This window comes from Malus sylvestris, chromosome 9 (genome assembly GCF_916048215.2).
Source record: "Malus sylvestris chromosome 9, drMalSylv7.2, whole genome shotgun sequence".
Lineage (NCBI taxonomy): Eukaryota > Viridiplantae > Streptophyta > Magnoliopsida > Rosales > Rosaceae > Malus > Malus sylvestris.
This window is the reverse complement of record NC_062268.1, coordinates 1,977,057-1,997,065: the sequence shown is the minus strand read 5'-3', so window position 1 is coordinate 1,997,065 and position 20,009 is coordinate 1,977,057. Positions and strand designations below refer to the sequence as shown.

The window sequence follows — 20,009 nt, the reverse complement described above, 5'->3', positions numbered from 1 at the left end:
TGTTTTCGATAACTTTTCTTTAAAAAAAATAAAATTATGTAGATTATCTTAATTTATTTTTATGAACATTTTAGTCTTAAAATATTTAACTTTCGATAATAAGTAATTATAAATCATACAAATACATAGGTATTTATAAAATTTTAAGTTAAATTTGATGTAAATCATTTTCTTAAATTATTTTAGACATTATTTAATTTTGGACCGTCAAATCTTTCTTTTACTATTAGATTTAATCTCATTTGATCATAGCCGTTAGATTATAAGTAAAAAATTAAAAAATGTTTGAAATATGTAACACCCGCCCCCTAATTATAAAAATATATGTATGTAATTACCCCAAAACATTTTAATTATATCAATTTTGTCCCATTTTATCTACCCAATCTGAAAATGGATCCCTTTCTTTCTAAATCTGCCACGTGGCAGCACCCCAAACAATTTCACCTTCTTCTCTCTCTGTCCCCCCCCCCCCGTGAACTCCCTTCTTTCTTCTTCTTTTCTGTTTTTCTTTTCTTTCTTCCTGTCTCTCCCTCTCGGCTCTCTCTCATCTCTCACTTCTCTCCCTCTTCTCTGCACCGCGCACACATGCACGCACCCATCTCCCCGCGCGAGGAAGCCCATCACCCTTCATCACCGCGTCCTGCTCTCTCTCTCTCTCTCTCCCTCTCGTTCCCGCGACCCCAGAGAACCGGAAAAGGAGCTCCGGCGAGATTTTTCAATCTCCGGTTAGGTAAGCCCCTAATTCTCTCTTTTCGTCCTTGATTCTTGCGAGATTGAGGTTTAATTGGAGTTAATTCGTGATTTTTGGAGGTTATAGGACGAAATTGAAGCCGGGTGTAAGCACACCCAACTCCGGCGACCTCGGGGGTTTTTCCGGCCATCTCCGGCCATTCCACGACGAAAGGAAGGTATAGAAATACTCCCCTCGTCTTGCTCTTCGTTTTGGTACCTAGATCGAAGTCTAGGGTTGTGTGTGGAAGTCGGCCGGAGCTGTGAAGCTCCGGTGGTGGTGCTCCGGCGAGACAGGCCTCCCAGGCCGGTTCCATGCTAAGCGGGCCTTAGGCCTGTGTGGTTTGGGGAGCCAAGCCCAAAACCCTAGCCTATTTTTACTTTTAATTATTTTATTTAATTGTAATTGTTTTAGGACCCTTAAAGGCCTTCGGGCCATTAGGAATTTAGGGCCCGTAGCCCATTAGTCAAACCCAAGAAACCTTTTTAAGGTTTTTATTTATTTTCTGTTTTAGGAAGTAAGGCCTTAGGGCCAATTGTAAAGTGGGCTTTCAGCCCTTTTCCCAAGTCCCTTTAGCTTAATTAAAACCCAAACCCCAAGCCCATTCTGGCTTTGTCCTTGACTAGTTGACTCTGATTGTTGACCTAGTCAACGGTCAGAGTTGACTTTGACGTTGACTTTGACTTTGACCGGTCAACGGTCAACGTTGACTTTTTGAGTTAACTTTTCGAGGTTTCGTCCAGGACCTCTCCTAGGCTAATTTCGACGTCCTGGACCCGTTTTTGAAGTCCATTTTCCCAATTCAATTGTTAAACTAGAGTTTTATTAATTGGACCCTTTATGTGCTTAGGGGCAATTATTGGTGACGTTTTCTTGTTCGTTAGTTTGCGTGACTCTTCGGCGGCTAAGTACTGTGAGTGGACCCCTTCAAAAGCATGTTTTAATAGTAGAAATGCATACATGAAAGGCATGATTTAATGATTACGTTTTATGAAACGTTTTGAGATAACATGCTTACTAAGGCTAGTTTGAATTATTACTATTTTTCCTATAACCCATGTTCTTATAGAATATCCGATGGATGACGATATGATATGTAGAACATGTTTCGAACACCTCTTTATAGTATAGATGATGGATGACTTTATACTATGAAGTTGTTTTTCAATATATATATATGTTCAATGGTTTTGTACTTACCTAGTGGTCCTTTCTGCTACGGGACGTAGGGATAGATTCCGGTCCGTCCCGGGCGACGGTTTGGTGTTGGCATAGGGCCTGGAGGGTGTTTCCTCTGGCATTTAAGACCAGGGACGGGGAGCCGGCATGGGGCCTGAAGTGTATTTTCCTCTAACTGTCTGCTCAGAGACGGGGAGCCGGCATGGGGCCTGGGGGTTATCGGACAATTCACTAGTGATTATTATATATGAGTTATGATTTGAGATACTGCACATCATGCTAGAATTCGGAAAACCTATGTTTATCATTATATATATGTTTTCATAAACCTGGGGGTTAGTACGTTGATAACTGTTTTATTATATATATATCAACTTGGTCCACTCATGTTTGTTTTGCGCCCCCTTCAGGACTTAGAATCGAGGCGTACAATCCCGGCATCCAGACACTTCCGCATCGGTATCTTCGAGTCCTCTAGGTGTAGGACCCAGTTCTGTGTTCATTCAATTTGTTTATGTTAATTCTTCTAATATTCTCGATTAGATGTGTGCTCTGAACACGTTCCTTAAATGCATATTCTTTATTCTTTTATATTTATAAACCTTATCTATTCCTTATTCTCAGCATTTGCATTCAATTAATGGCTTTCGTCACCCTTGTGTGTCGGCCAGCACGTGCCTATCTTGGTATTCGAGGAATATCGGGATCGGGGCGTGTCAAAATATGACAGTTTTGTAGGTTCAGAATAATTTAAGCCCGACTTAAACTCTGGAAGGAATCTAGCCTAGAGATGTATTTTCTCTCCATGGCTTATTTTAGCCCATGGTTGGAGATGGTTTGGGAGGTTTTAAAACTTATATTTTTAGCTTTACCCCATCAAATGAAGATGATCTTAGTATAAGATAATATCATTTATTAAAAAATAATAATAGTAACCTACCTAAAGTTATAAATTAATATTTCTTACGTAAGCACTTACTTACAAAAGAGCCAAGTCACGGAAACTGCTGGGTTTTTTCTTCTTATATTTCTTGTTAGACGTGTCAACAAGAAAGAAGAAAATTCAAGGATAAGGATATATAAGGAAGAAAACTTCGACGCTAGATATCAGCGACGTTAGAATTATGATCCAGGGGTGTCTTGAAGTCAGATTTGACTAAACGAAACAGAACACCAATTTTATAACATGTTGCCGCACACAACGAACCTCAAGTAACGATGCGTCTACATGCATAATTTGGCATGTTGTCCCACTGAACCTAACTAACAGTACATCTTGATGCATCATTTGGAGTTTTTTCTTATACGGCCACGTAGGCAAACACCAAGGTTCCACATCCTTCTCCTTCCCTTTAAAACGACACGCTGTCGAGATATCACACTCTGATCTGATCTAACTCATTTGCTCACAACAACAACAACAAACCCTTTCCCTTTTTCTTGTGGTTTTTGCAGTGCATCAATGGCGGCTGTTGTAGCTTCAAGTGATTCAGTTTCCATACCATCAGTAAACAAGGCGTGGGTGTACTCAGAGTACGGAAAGTCTGCAGATGTTTTGAAGTTCGATCCGAATGTTCCTGTTCCTGAAATAAAGGAAGACCAGGTGCTGATCAAGGTGGTTGCTGCATCTCTCAACCCAGTTGATTTCAAAAGGATGCTTGGCTACTTCAAGGACTCTGACTCTTCACCCCCTGTAGCCTCTCTCTCTCTCTCTCTTCATTTTTTTCACTGAAGTCAAATGCAGGATTAGTTTGTGAGTTGGGGGATTTAGAAAAGTTTTAGTCTTTACCAACTTATAATTTAGTTAAATATATTTGAAGAATCAAAGCTGATCTAGTTGATCTTTTTGTTAGAATAAATTTTCTTTTTGTAAACGCGTATTATGTCAGTTGGTTAGAGCATTGTCCTTGTTTTTCTTTAGACAAACGCGTATTACGTAAGTTGGCCAGAACAATGTGCTCGTTCTTCTTTAGATGATGACACCCAAGTTTGAATCCCCACATGTAGATTAGTTTAAATTATCATCTTGTAAAGTAAAATAAAAATTGAAAGGTTAAGAAATAACAAGAAACTTGCTTTGAAGAATCAAAGTTGATCTTCAAATTCTAGTGTAAACCCAATTTGCTTGTTTGCTAAAATATTAATTTTATTAAATTAACTTGTTTGCAGACGGTTCCAGGGTATGATGTTGCTGGTGTGGTGGTGAAAGTAGGAAGCCGGGTGACAAAGTTTAATGTGGGGGATGAAGTATATGGGGATCTCAACGAGAAGGCTATCGATAAGCCGAAAAAGATCGGATCTTTGGCCGAGTACACTGCTGCAGAAGAAAGAGTGTTAGCTCTTAAGCCCAAAAATCTGAGTTTTGTTAAAGCTGCTAGCCTTCCCCTGGCCATTGAGACTGCCTATGAAGGGCTCGAACGAGTTGAATTCTCTGCCGGTAAATCCATCCTTGTTTTGGGAGGCGCTGGGGGAGTCGGAACACATGTTATTCAGGTACAATGTTAATCAAGTGCAAACATTTTCCATTAAGTTAGGCTGTAATTAAGTAAAGCTGATCGATGAATTATTCATGACACTCAATGTGTTTATGTGAGGCAGCTAGCAAAGCATGTGTTTGGTGCTTCAAAAGTAGCAGCTACAGCGAGCACGAAAAAACTCGATCTTTTGAGAAGCTTTGGTGCTGATTTGGCTATTGATTACACCAAGGAGAACTTCGAAGACCTGCCCGAGAAATTCGATGTGGTTTATGATGCAGTTGGTATAGTTCTTGAATCTTCATCGTTGTTTTTTTCTTATACAAAGCAAACACAAGGACTGATGTTGTTTTGTGTTTCTGAAATTAACAAAAATAGGGGAGACTGACAGGGCATTGAAGGCGGTGAAGGAAGGCGGGAAGGTATTGACAATTGTTCCACCTGCGCCACCGGCATTCCTTTTTATGCTGACTTCAACCGGAACTGTATTAGAGAAACTGAAGCCTTACTTGGAGAGTGGGAAGGTGAGGCCGGTGCTTGATCCCACCGGCCCGTATCCATTTTCGAAGACCGTTGAAGCATTTGCCTATCTTGAAACCTCCAGAGCTACCGGAAAGGTGGTTGTGTATCCCATTCCATGAAATCATAGAGAGTACTAGTTCAGCCATGCAATCTGTTTGTGTGTGAAAAAGACTTGTAATAAGGGCGGCGCAATCATATCTATTAATATAGTGCTTCGAGTTTGGCTAGTTTTCACTGTGTTTTCTTCCTACTTGCTCATTGCTGTGTTTTTCCGCTTTAATTAACACGGGTATTGGTTAGAGCAGATGTATTCCCTCTTATATATAGCACTTCCATTTGAACTAGGTCAACTTCAAAAGTACAGGTGTTTTTTTATCTTCGTCTTGTTTTTATTGTTGTAGGTGTGATAAGTAAGAAAGTTAACTTCAATTGCAAGCCTTAGTCGTGAAAAATAAGAAACAAAACTTGAGTTGCGTAACTTGTTCTCACCCATTGAACCTCAAGTGACAATGCCTGCACAACATTCTCCCTTCATCAACTATAAAAGTGCAATTGGGTTTATAATAAAAACTTTGGTTTGTTTTTATGGAAAACTAACCAAAACACCCTCAAAAGTTTCACTTTAATCATAAGGACAAAACTTAGCAAAAATGCCAATCATGCCCTTCACACATCCATACAAGATTGCTCAGCAATTTCAGAAAAATTTTGCATGTCAAAGATAAGGTGGCAAACTTTGCAGCAACCAAGACAATATGGATTCACGTGGCCTTCAACAGCTTTCAGAAACAGTGCTGACAGCTTTCAGAAACAGTGTGTTGTCACCATCAAAAAGTTGTAAATATTGAAAAATTATTTTGTTGTTTAGGAATCAGCTTTTGTATATAAGGGAGTCTTTCCTCCCATATAGAACACACCTGAATACCACACACATATCTCAATATCTGAAAACACCATACACTCAAGCATTCGTAGTCTTCATAGCATCCTTGTAAACACTTCTTTGTAATCACTTTCTTGTAAACAACCATCTCTGTAAACATTCCATATATCAATAAAAGTTCAAGTGTACATATTCAAGCAATCTTCAAGTCTTAAGTAAGTTTTCTTTTCCTTCTTTAGTGTGTTTGTTTAATTAGACTTCTAGTCCAAAACAGGGAAACACTATTGTGATTATATTATTAATCTGCTAAACTGACGATCATACTTTGTTCGAGCACTCTGTTATAGTTGAATACTTGCCATACAAATAACTAGACATTAACCAGGGTACCTCTGAGTTCTTTGTACCTCTGAGTTCAACCGTTAAGGCCTTATACTTGTACTGTGAGTGGCCGTCATGCTGAAACATGTCGAGTTCCATGTGCAAGGTTCTATGTCTAGTTGTTATAATGGTCATCTGACTATTTAACCGTGCATGCTTTTCGAATTTGGTATCAGAGCCAAGTTTAGCATTTTAATAATATGATTATAATAGTAAAGTACCTTGAGGACGGAAGTCATTAAAGCAACTGATATCACACTTGTTTATTTTGTATGAATAACATATATTATTGTCCCTGTAGACCTTGTCAACCACAATTACCAGGTATTTATTGTCCTAGACATCCAACTATAAATAGCATAAAGAGAAGATTATCATTTATATCCAAAAGAATTAGCAGGACCTTGAAGAAGCAAAAGTTTTATCTTGGTTATCTTGAACATCCTTCATTTATTAGTAAATATAATAACACTGAAGTGCAGCATAAAGTTTTAGAAGCAAAAAGAGTAACTGACCAAGTTTTAGAGACCCTGAGAGAAGAAAGAGAGGTTCTAAGAAACCAATTAGCTGTAACTTTAGAGAAAGGTAGACTATAGTATATGATAGATTATCTTAATTTAGAAATTAGTGAACCCCAAAAAAGAAAAATAACCTTAGACCAAAATAGTTTAGTTTGTTATTTTCCATCAAGAAAGCATAATCATATTTTGCACAGTGAAGAAAATCCGCAAGCCAATAGTATTATAGATCTTATTATTAGTCAAGCAGAAAATATAAAATTAGAAACTAATAAGCATAATCATTTGTTAAACCAGTTGTTAGAACATTTTCAGAAAAATTCCATAAAGATAATTAGACAAAATTTAGATTATATTACATCTCAGTTAGAAGATAATAATAAAAATATTCAAAGGTTTCCTAGCAAAAGAGAGATAAAAGAGCTTGTTGACCTCATAGATAGTAAGCCAAAGCAAGTAGAACTTAGGTCATTAGAAATAGTTGAACAACTAAAATTAGAAGTTCAAAAAATTCAATTCGTACAAAAGGAGTTGAGAGAACAAGTAGATAAGTTGCATAATAAAATAGACAAATTATTAGTTTAATGACAGATTCTAGAACTAGCAGAAAATATATTCAAGCTTTGAAAGAAATTAGTAAATTAGATAAAGAACTAGTAGGATTAACAGATTTTTCAACACAAGTATCCAGTAGTAATATTCCCATTAGGCAAAATAATTTGATTATCCAATTAGTTTTAAGTCTAGCTGAAAAATTAGATCAAGTTGAAGAACAAATAGCAGAAATAAACCAAGTTTTACATAACGCATCTTCATCACTTCCACCATCCTTGCTAGATAAATTAGAAAATTTAACTTTGAGTGCAAATAATAATAGAAGACCTAAGCTAAATCCTTTTGATAATAGAAAATGGAACTCTTTAGGAAAAAAAGGAAAAGAAGTAGTTAGAGCGGAAGATATTTATCCAAATGAAGAAGAAGCACAAGAATTTATTCGAAGAGGTTTTGAGAGAACACAGAAAAATAAATATAACTTGTATCAACTAGGTTTATTTGAAAACAGAAGTAGAATTGTAAGCAGCATCAGTCAACATGAAGTTAGTTGTATTGATAAAGAAGTCACACTTAATCTAATTAGTAAAGAAGCAGTTACTCATTTGAGAAAATCACATTTTAGTCAGATTCATATAGGAACAATATTAATTGGAATAGCAGGATTAACCAGAGCACAAGTAGGTACAAAGGCTTTAGTATACATATATGATGATAGATGGGATAATCACCAACAAGCAGCAATAGCAACAGCTGAAGTAGACTTAAGTTCAAACTTAGCAGTCATAGGTTGCATTCCAAATTATGTTATGACGATTAATGAATTTAGTAAATATATTAAAGTGAGCATAAGAACAAAAAATTATAATATGAAAGGAGAATATAAAAATTTGTGTATTAGCTTAATGTATATAGGTAAAGTGTCTGATAGATATAATCATAAGTTTAATATAGAGTTTCAAAATTTAGTTCAAACATTTGGCAGTAAGCATGTAAATATGATAGAAGCAAAACCCGTAGATAATAGCTTTTTAGAAGGAACTCAGTGGACATTGCCCAATTTACAAGTAGCACAAAATAGACAACCAGATAAAGTACAAATATATGAAACTAGTACAGGTCAAGCAACAATTAGGTTTAGTAATTATAAACAACTAGAAAAAATAGAAGAGGATGAGAGTGAGATCGAAAATGAGAATATACATATGGCTTTTGATAATCTAGATATTAATTTAGTTGAGCAAAACTTTGATCATATTGTAGACAAGCTTATAGAAGATATTGATCATTTAGATGAAGAAAAGTATTTAGAAAAATATAAGACATATGATTTAGGACTACATAAAATTTCAGATGAGGAGATGAAAAATTTAATCTTAGAAATAGGAGTAGAACATATTTTAGGATCAAAAGAATATAATAATTTATTAGAATTAAAAGAAGAATGTAATCCAGCAGAAGAAAGTAGTACATCAGGAGTAGAAAATCCAGGACAAGCAAGTAGAACTGATCAACAATTTTTGAGACCAACAAATGAACATTATAATGAAGGAGCAAGAGTAGACCACATAGAAGAAAGCATGATAAAACCTAGAAAAAATAGGATTCCATATTTGAGAGGGTTAGAACAAATTAATATAGCTGGTAATATATTAAACTTAGACAATGTAGATCCACAAGATTGGGAGAGAACAATTGAAAGATGGGAAAAAGGTTGCGTACATGCAGCATTGATGTTAGATTTTAGTAATTCACAAAATATGCTAGATTATTTTGAGCATACTTTAGATGGTTTAGTTTTTGATTATTTCCAGTCATGGAAAGTCCAAAATCCAGAACAGCATCAGGCAGCTAAAACACATTTTAATATTGATGGTTTTTTTACTTTGATTAAACAAGAATTTTTAGATCATAATAGATTAGATGGCAGAAGTGAACAAGAGCAGAAAAGAGCAATTAGAAATTTAGAACAATTACAAATTTGTGATTTACAATATATAGCTGAATATACCACTGATTTCTTTAAATATTTAGGTAGAACAGGTAGAATTAGTGATATTAATTTATTAGATACTTATATGACAAAAATAAAAGGACCAATAGGAGAAAAGATTTGGAATGAATGGCAAAAGCATCCAAAGAAAAATGATATTGCAATAGGACCTAGAATTCAACATGTATACGATATACTTAGACAAGAGTGTAGTCAAATAAAAGCTAAGAGACAAATTAGGAAACAATTTTACATGAGTTGTAAAAACATAGATTTACCACAACAGTATGGTTGTCATAAGAAAAATAAGCATAAGAAAATACACAAAAAGAAATATAAGTCATATAAACCCTACAAACAGTATAAGAATTTCAGTATAAGACCTTCAAGAACATACAGGAAGAGAAAATATATTCCAAAACAATTTAGAAAAAGAAGTGGCAGACCTTGGATTAGAAAATATAAAGCACCAAAAGATAAGAGTAATTGTAAATGTTATTCATGTGGAGAAGCTGGACATATTAGACCTAAATGTCCAAAACTAGGTAAACAGTCAAAAGAGAAAGTACATTTGATGGAGTTACTTAAGTTAGAAGAAGATGAGGATATTCAGTCAATATACAGTTTAGATAATTTAAGTGATAATGAGAGTATTTATAGTATAGAGAGTATTAACATGATAGATTCAGACTCAGAAGATTCAAGTAGCACAAATAGTGATTTAGAAGAGTATATGTGTGCCTTCATAGAAGAACAGCATGAAGAAGAATATAAATACATTAATTTAGGTTGGCCAGAAAAATGTCATAAGTGTAGTAAATTAGTTGCAAATAAATACTATAATACATATTCAATATTGTGTGAAAATTGTTATAATAATAAGTTATTAGAAATTAATTTAGCAGAATCACAAGAAAGTACTGAAATATTAAGAAATGTTGTTTATAGTATAGAAAAGCCAAAAAATAGTTCTTTAATTACCATAAATTGTGAAATAGAATTGGCAAAAGAACATAAGATACAAACAACAGCTATGATAGATACAGGAAGTACTAAGAGTGTCATAAGAGAGGAGTTAGTACCAGAAAAGTATAGACAAAAATTAGCAAAACCAGTGAAAATAACGCAGTTTGATGAAAGACCAGTCTATTTAACACATTGCATTAATAATGAGTCCATTAAAGTGGAAAAACAACAATTTAACCTACCATTAACATTTGTCTCACCAGTAGGATCATACCCATTCATTCTAGGTTTAAACTTTTTGAAAAGTTTACAAGGTTTTTTATTTATGAACCCTAGCATAACATTTTTCAAAAGATGAATTACAATAACTGACCAAAGTAATAACATAGAAGCATACAAAAGTATAAGTATAGAAGAATCTAGTAGTCAAGACAATTATTATTTGGAAAATTCAAAAGAAAATGATGAGCATAATAATCTAAAAGAGTTTGAGTTTGATGAAGAAATATTTGAACACGAATATCCAATTATAGATGAAGGAATCCGTATAGAAATCTTACAGTTAGACAGACCAAAGAGTTTAGAAGAATTGTTACAATTAGCAGAACAAACTAGGATTATAGGAGAAGACCCACAATTACATTGGAGTAAAAATAAAATACTAGCAAAATTAGATATAATTAACCCAGATTTAACCATTAAGACAGCTGATATGCCTTGTAGTCTAATAGATAAACAAGAGTTTGAGCAGCAAATAAAAGAGTTGTTAAATTTAAAAGTAATTAGACCCTCTAAGTCCAGACACAGATCAACAGCATTTGTAGTAAGAAAACATTCAGAGCTAAAAAGAGGAAAGGCTAGAATAGTTTATAATTATAAGAGATTAAATGATAATACATATTAAGATAGTTATAAGTTACCAAATAAAGATGAACTTATAAATAAAATTCAACAAAGTAAATATTTTAGTAAATTTGATTGTAAATCAGGATTTTGGCAAATACGATTAGCAGAAGAATCAATTGGGTGGACAGCTTTTACTTGTCCAGAAGGACATTTTGAGTGGCTTGTTATGCCATTTGGACTTAAAAATGCTCCATCGATTTTTCAAAGAAAGATGGATCCAATTTTCAAGAAATATGATAATTTTTGTAGTGTTTATGTAGATGATATTTTAATACATAGTAAAAATCGAAATGAACATAGGAAGCATTTAGAGATAGTTTTACAAGAATTTATTAATAATGGGATTGTGATTAGCAAAAATAAAATAGCATTAGAAAAGCAAGATATAGAATTTTTAGGAATGTATATCAAGTCAGGTACGATACAATTACAAGATCATATAGCTAAAAAGGTATTAGAATTTCCAAACAAATTAGAAGATAAGAAACAGTTACAAGCATTTTTAGGATTGCTAAATTATGCAAGAAATTTTATCCCTGATTTAGGAAGAAAAATAGCAGTATTACATAGTAAAACTAGCAAAACGGGACAAAAATATTTTAATAGTGAAGATATTAAATTAGTTCAAAAAATAAAAGAAGAAATTACTAAACTTAAGCCATTAACATTACCATTAGATGATAGTTATAAAATAGTCGAAACAGATGCTTCATCATTAGGATGGGCAGGTATACTATACCAGAAAAAGCATAGGGAGTCTCCAAAGTCTGACGAACAAGTTTGTAGATATTCCTCAGGAAAGTTTAGTGATGTACAGTCAAGATTACCATCAACAGATTTAGAAATTTTAGGGATAATTAATTCACTTGAAACATTTTCTTTATTTTTACATAATGAAGTATTTACGATTAGAACAGATTGTCAAAATATAGTTTCTCATTACAACAAGATACATGCTAATAAACAGGCAGCCCGAAGATGGGTTAATTTTGTTGATTCAATTACAGGAAATGGTTTTAAACCAATTTTTGAACATATAAAAGGTAATGACAATACATTAGCTGATATCTTATCAAGATTAATTTGTTGAACAGGTATGGAATATCGTGGACCATCATCAGCAAATAGCACAAGGCCGCAAGGCAGAAGAGTTTCTTTCAATGGCATGAGGATGCACCATCAACCTCCACCATTCAGTGGATTTCAAAATAGCATGAGCAGACCAGCATCACCACCAGTACCCACGTTCAACTTTAATGGCAATATTGTTGAAGGAATCAGAAATCCAACTCTGAGATACAGGTCAAGGGTACCGGGGCTTTCTGATAGGCAGCAGGTTCTCTTAGATAATTTCTGGAATATCCAAATTAAGCAGCCAAGCATGAGGTTAGGTCATGAAAAATTAATTAGAGCCTTGGAACAAGAGTTTGATAGCTTTAATTTTAATTTCCACCAAAACCAGCAGCATATTTATTCTCTTGAGCACAATCTTCAAGCCATTTCTAGGGACCATGAGTCATTACTTGGTAAGTTTACCAAAATGAACCAAGAACTCCAATCTCTTAGAATGCAGCAAAAGGCAAGTGACACCTTGAAAAGAGAATTAAAAATAGGTTTAGAAATTGATCAGCATAAAGGAAAAGAGGTTATTGAACCCATAGAACAAGAGGCTAATGAACCCATAGAGGAAATTAAGATTGAGCTCTTAGAAGAAGACGTTGAAATGGAGCAACATCAAAGTAATGATCAGCATCAGGTTCTGAGTGACAAAGAAAAACAAGAAAAATATGAAAGTTTTCTTAGAAATATATCTTCAGGCTTAGTATTAGACGATGTTTTATTAGAAGAAATTTCAAAAGCAAAACTAAGAATAATGCCAACAGATATGCAAAATGAGATCCTGAGCAGAGCATCACAGTCCATGAAAGAGTTACAATTACAATTACAATGCTCCTTGTATCAGTCCATCTTTGATCCAAAACCAGGGATGGATATTATTACAAAGATGTATCATCCATGTCTTTGTGATAGTACAGAGAATTGTATTTGTAAACCAGAAGTTAGCGTAGCTGTGGCCAGGATTGACATGAGAGATTTTAAATCATGGCATTTTAGTTATGAGCATCAGAAAAAGCATAATGAGGTAGAAGTCACCCCTGCCTTACTATTAGAGTTTGGTTATCTGGATAAAATATTTATTAACCGTATTTCTCAACTAGAATCTTTTCCTGAAAAGCTTATTAAAGTAGAAGAAGACTATCTAGAAAGGTGGAAAGAAATTTGCATAAGTTTTATTAGTAGTCCTCCAGATTGGTATGTACACATGCATAAGGAGAAAGCTAGGCATATAGCCATGATCAATGAAGAGTCCTTTAGACTAAACCCTATCTCCTCACATAGGTGGACTCCTTCATACAAAGATATTTTAAAATTTAGAGGGATCCAAATGTTTGCTTTAGATGAGTTTGAAGATTTTAGGTATGATATAGTACTAGTAGCAGAAGAAGAAGAGATGTATATTTACAGCAAGACAAGAATCAGTCATCAGCCTTATTGGAAGCCCCAAAATTTCAAAGAAGAAACAGCGGAAATATATTACAAGGTGAAAGAAGATAGAGAAAGAGATGCGGAGCTAGTAGAAGGCGATGAACAGTATTGGAATAATTTGTCAGAAGAAGAGCTGCATAACATCGACAACATGATGGAAGCCTGAAGAACTAGTTGTAAATTAGCATAAGATGAATAGCATCATAATGTATTTCCAGACAGAAATGTCAACATCGTTGTGGTCCGCATGTAATGGCATAAGAGTAAATAAAGAGAAGAGTTTGATCTATTATAGACTTTTCATACATAAAATGTCCTTATGGTTAAGAATGAATAGTACCAAGCCCTTTTCATTAAAACTCCCTTGTTTTTAATGAAAGCGCTTTCATAAAAAATGCCTAAACTACGGTAAAACCTCTTTAAAGTAATACTCCGTAAAGGAATAACCTCAAGTCATAAAAGATTCTGGTCTTAACTTAAAAGACCAGTTATGCATAGGAATAATCTCCACATTTTTTTAGTACATCGATATTTTTACATTAGGAGAGGGAGAGTTCGGCTAAGCCACACAATGGGCAACCTAGTTTCGTATCGAATTCGTCATTCACGATATTCGAACCTAAGACCTCTCACTTCTAAGCGAAGAGGAACTCCACATTTTAATAAGTTATAATTTTTCTTAGTCTCTTCTTAAGGAAACTAAAATAATTCTCTAAAGTTGTTTGAGTACAAAAATATGCAATACCATAAATAAAATTTTAAGATGAGCTAAAATATTTATCTAAAATTGACTGAGGCAATGCTTTAGTTTTTAGAGTTGATACTACGTCTTTGAACTTGCAAGTACATAATACTCTGTCAACATGACACCTTCTTATTGAAGCCAAAATGTTTCTAATTTCTTAAGCATGTTTACAACTTCTTGGCATGAAACTTTTTTGTATTTTCATATTGTCCTTGTCAGAAATCCTATTTAGAAAATACAACATTCATTAAAGATAAACACGTCAGTTAATAATATTTTTTAACATTACCTCTAATAATTTAATAAATAATATTTTTTAACTATAACTCTATTAATTTGAATCACATCATTACTAGCTTATTGTGAGGCTTAGCCCTATTTTCTTACCTTTTTAGTATATATAGTATCGTTTGTTAAAAAAATAATAATAATAACCTACCTAAAGTTATAAATAAATATTTATTACGTAAGCATTTACTCACAAAAGAGCCAAGTAACTTAGAAAGTGTTGGGTTTTTTATCTTCTTATATTTCTTGTTGGAGGTGTCAACAAGAAGTAAGATAACTTGTGGAAAGGATAAGGATAAATAAGGAAGAAAACTTCGACGCTAGCATTACGATCCAGGGGTGTCTTTGATGTCAGATTAGACTAATAGAAACAGAACACGAATTTTATAACATGTTGCCGCACAAAATGAAACCTCCAATTACGATGCGTCTACATGCATAATTTGGCATGTTGTCCCACACAAAAAACCTAACTAACAGTGCGTCTAGATGCATCATTTGGAGTTTTTCCTTGTAGGGCCACTTAGGCAAACACCAAGGTTCCACATCCCTCTCATTCACCCTACAAACGACACGCTGTCGAGATATCAGCCTGTGATCTTATCTCACTGATTTGCTCACAACAACAACAACAACAACAACAAACCTTTTCCCTTTCCCTTTGCAAGTTCTTGTGGTTTTTGCAGTGCATCAATGGCGGCTGCTGTAGCTTCAAGTGATTCAGTTTCCATACCATCTGTAAACAAGGCGTGGGTGTACTCAGAGTACGGAAAGTCTGCAGATGTTTTGAAGTTCGATCCGAATGTTCCTGTTCCTGAAATAAAGGAAGACCAGGTGCTGATCAAGGTGGTTGCTGCATCTCTCAACCCAGTTGATTTCAAAAGGATGCTTGGCTACTTCAAGGACTCTGACTCTTCACCCCCTGTAGCCTCTCTCTCTCTCTCTCTTCATTTTTTTCACTGAAGTCAAATGCAAGATTAGTTTGTGAGTAGGGGGATTTAGAAAAGTTTTAGTCTTTACCAACTTATAATTTAGTTAAATCTATTTGAAGAATCAAAGCTGATCTAGTTGATCTTTTTGTTAGAATAATTTTTTTTAGACGCGTATTAAGTCAATTGGCTAGAGCAGTGTGCTTATTCCTCTTTACATAGGCATTTTACGTCAGTTGGCCAAAGCAATGTGCTCGTTCCTCTTTAGATGATGACATCCAAGTTTGAATCCCCACACACGTAGATTAGTTTAAATTATCATCTTGTAAAAAAAATAAAAATTGAAAGGTTAAGAAATAACAAGAAACTTGTTTTGAAGAATCAAAGTTGATCTTCAAATTCTAGTGTAAACCAATTAGCTTGTTTGCTAAAATATTAATTTTATTAAATTAACTTGTTTGCAGACAGTTCCAGGTTATGATGTTGCTGGTGTGGTGGTGAAAGTAGGAAGCCGGGTGACAAAGTTTAAGGTGGGGGATGAAGTATATGGGGATCTCAACGAGAAGGCTCTCGATAAGCCGAAAAAGATCGGATCTTTGGCCGAGTACACTGCTGCAGAAGAAAGAGTGTTAGCTCTCAAGCCAAAAAATCTGAGTTTTGTTGAAGCTGCTAGCCTTCCCCTGGCCATTGAGACTGCCTATGAAGGGCTCGAACGAGTTGAATTCTCTGCCGGTAAATCCATCCTTGTTTTGGGAGGCGCTGGGGGAGTCGGAACACATGTTATTCAGGTACAATGTTAATCAAGTGCAAACATTTTCCATTAAGTTAGGCTCTAATTAAGTAAAGCTGATTGATTAATTATTCATGACACTCAATGTGTTTATGTGAGGCAGCTAGCAAAGCATATGTTTGGCGCTTCAAAAGTAGCAGCTACAGCGAGCACGAAAAAACTCGATCCTTTGAGAAGCTTGGGTGCTGATTTGGCTATTGATTACACCAAGGAGAACTTCGAAGACCTGCCCGAGAAATTCGATGTGGTTTATGATGCAGTTGGTATAATTCTTGAGTCTTCATCGTTGTTTTTTTCTTATACAAATCAAGCACAATGACTGATGTTGTTCTGTGTTTTTGAAATTAACAAAAACAGGGCAGAGTGACAGGGCATTGAAGGCGGTGAAGGAAGGCGGGAAGGTTGTGACAATCGTAGGTCCAGTAACGCCACCGGCAATCATATTTATACTGACTTCAACCGGAACTATATTAGAGAAACTGAAGCCTTACTTGGAGAGTGGGAAGGTGAAGCCGGTGCTTGATCCCACAGGCCCGTATCCATTTTCGAAGACTGTTGAAGCATTTGCCTATCTTGAAACCTCCAGAGCTGCCGGAAAGGTGGTTGTGTATCCCATCCCATGAGTCAATAGAGAGTACTAGTTCAGGCTTGCAATCTGTTCGTGTGTGATATACTTGTATCCTGCTGCCCGCTTGTTTGAAAGTCTTGTAATGTCATGTGTATTTATATAGTGCTTCTAGTTTGGCTAGTTTGCAGTGTGTTTTCTTCCCAATTGCTCACTGCTGTGTTTTTTAGCTTTAACACTGGCATTGGTGATGTACTTCCTCTGACAGTTCCTCCAAATCCTATGATATATTGCGGATCTTTATATTTATATGTTATTTTTTAACAAACGATCGGATACTTACAAAGTTACTTTTAAGGATACTTACAAAGATACTTTTAAAAGGCCACAGATTATTTGATGGAAGAACGGGAGATTTTTTGAACCTGTTATAATAGGGGTTAGGATTGTTCTCTCGAGACCATAGTGGGAATTCCTTAACAACACTTCGGTTTGCCAGTTTGGGCTCAACTCCTCGCTTTCCATTAATCACCCTTCTTTTTGTTTTTGGAATAGTTCAAAAATACTATGATGGCTACGTTGTTTTATATATTTATTTCGTCTCTTATTTAGCAAACCCAAAGTTTCTTCTTTTTTTTCAAATAAATTTCTTTTTTTAATTTCATATTCGTGCTTAAAACGACAACAAACTTTTACCCGTTACGAATTTTGGTTTTTGGCTGTGTGCGTCAATGGCTGCTGCAGCTTCAAGAGATGCAATTTCCATACCATCTGAATACAAGGCTTGGGTTACGGACTCTGCTGATGTTTTGAAGTTTGATCCAAATGTGGCTGTTCTGAAATTAAGGAAGATGAGGTGCTGTTCAAGGTGGTTGCTGCATCTCTCAATCCCCAATTGATTTCAAGAGGATGATTGGCTACTCCAAAGCCTCCAAACTTCCCAACTTCCAAGGAAGATGAGTTTTGGTTTTTGCACTCTTCGTTTAGCTTTCTGCACTCTAAACTGAATATTTTTCTGGTATGATAGAACAAATGCATGAGACTTAAAAATAAGTGTAAAAGTCAGTAGTGCGAATTTGTACTTTGTACTTTCAAATTGTCATAACACATGTACATAGTATTTCTCAGTATTAATTTGAGGGACCAACATCCCACCATTAATCAACGATTTCCAACTGCTTGTACATCAGGTGGGGCATTTTACCACAAAATGTCTCGGTGTTGTTGGTAACTTAATAGTAGAACCGTTCATCATATATTTTTCTTTATTTTCAAATTTTCAACATGAAATCTTTTACATTCTTCATTCCAACCTTTGTCTTTTTTCCCCAGTAGCATGTTTAATTAGTTTTAATAGTAATCAGGTGTGCTGGTAATAATTTAGCTCAATTGCTAATTTTATCAAAATTAATTTGATGAATGAAAATGTTTACCTATATATCAAGATTTTGCATCTTATCAATGGAGCAAAAATGTTTACATCTTAGAACATTCCTATAAAGATGTCACTGGAGATGGAAAACATATTTTCATCCCTATAGAGATGCCCTAATAATAATTTTACAGATTTTGTGATACATGCAATATTTTCCAAAATCTTTTGCATAAGGAATGAGGAAAATGTTAAAAACTATTTGGAAGCGGTCTTACTAATTATTGATTCACAAAAAGAAATTTTAGATTAAATTTTAAGTTGGAAAATAGAAAATCAATAATAAATGACCCAAAACGTAGACTAAACTTTTGGCAGCCTGAATATCTAAAGTCCTGTATGAATTTTAGACAGTTTTTTTTTTTTTTTTTTTTTTTGTCGAAAATTTTTAGGAAGTTTAAGGTTCGATCAAAATTCCACGAGAAGACGTTTTATAATGACTTTAGTATAATGGCGCAATTAACTAAAGATTATGAATTATAGCTTACACTTTTTGTTAGAATGCAATTCTACTGATTTTGCATGCGCATTAAAAAAATGTTTAAAATATTGTTAGCGGTGTTATCATTTATTATAGAACTTCAAAAAAACCAATTAAGGGGGTGTAGTTAAATTATGGTTTGATAGGACTTGATAGTATTTTAATAAACTTTAAAATCCGGGAGTGGTCAATGAGATTTTAAAAGATTTTGAAATCATGGTGTAGTCAAATTAGGATTTTAAAGAATACATCCAAATGGAAAAAAATTTATTTGAACCCATATAACATATTTCTACACCCAACTTGAACTTTAAATATGAATTGTCTTTTTTAATCTATTGCATAATTACCATTAAGTACAAAATAAAATTAACAATACAACTAAAATTTATCAATAAAACCCATCCCAATATCAAACTCTTACCATCACGCAATCTTAAGATCAAACCCTAATACTTGAGATAAAAAAAAAAAAGTGTATTGAAATTAATGAAATCGTGTTTTTGAGGATTGGAAGTATACTACAAATTCTGAACTTGAAATATGAAATGAATGGTTTGTCACCCTATAAGAATTCATTGGTTCCAAGAAAACGACGGCGGCTAATGTTTGATCTTTATAGATTGTGTCTTCTGCATAATGTATGATTTAGGCAGGAAGTTACAAGAACTTACCTAAGGTTATAATCATTTGAAGATTGAGATTTACAACTAAAGTTCATATTATCATAAACAATTCTCTTAGCGATGTTCGTTTTCAAATATTCTGAGATGTCTCTAGTGTCCTTGTAAATGGATCACATATTTACTTCTCGGACACTGATACATTTAAGCTCGTGTCACTTTGAGATATAGCTTGAGGCTTATAAGTAGCAGTCAAGACCAGTTAGCTAATTTAACTTTTCCGGCATTTTGTTCAACTATTTTACTGAACTATGTTTGCTTCTTACATGTTCTACTTTCGTCATTCTACGCTACCCAAAAACATCATTTACAACTTATGATCGGGAGTTATGGTTTAGAGATCATCTTTGCTACTCAATTGGCATTATACTTCCAATCCTCAAAAACACAATTTCGTTGATTTCCAACACAATTTCATTGATTTCCGTATACTTCTAATAAA

The 20,009-nt window shown here is 34.4% G+C and overlaps 1 protein-coding gene and 1 pseudogene across 4 annotated transcripts; both read left to right on the top strand.

Annotated features, from left to right (window-relative positions):
* The first annotated feature begins 493 nt into the window (after positions 1-493).
* On the top strand, positions 494-3,142 carry LOC126583564 (uncharacterized; annotated as a pseudogene).
* Positions 3,143-3,284: 142 nt separating this feature from the next.
* On the top strand, positions 3,285-17,280 carry LOC126583557 (2-methylene-furan-3-one reductase-like). 4 transcript variants are annotated; one of them, XM_050247980.1, is made up of 5 exons: positions 3,285-3,605; positions 4,082-4,405; positions 4,511-4,670; positions 4,765-5,003; positions 17,006-17,280. In XM_050247980.1, exons 1-5 carry the CDS (start codon positions 3,375-3,377, stop codon positions 17,027-17,029), a joined length of 978 nt encoding a protein of 325 aa, XP_050103937.1. In that variant the 5' UTR covers positions 3,285-3,374; the 3' UTR covers positions 17,030-17,280. The 4 variants fall into 4 exon arrangements, with proteins under 4 accessions (XP_050103937.1, XP_050103938.1, XP_050103936.1 ...); XM_050247981.1 differs by lacking the exon at positions 17,006-17,280 and having other exon boundaries at positions 4,765-5,135; XM_050247979.1 differs by lacking the exons at positions 4,082-4,405; positions 4,511-4,670; positions 4,765-5,003 and adding exons at positions 16,081-16,404; positions 16,510-16,669 and having other exon boundaries at positions 3,294-3,605; positions 16,764-17,280.
* Positions 17,281-20,009: the final 2,729 nt, after the last annotated feature.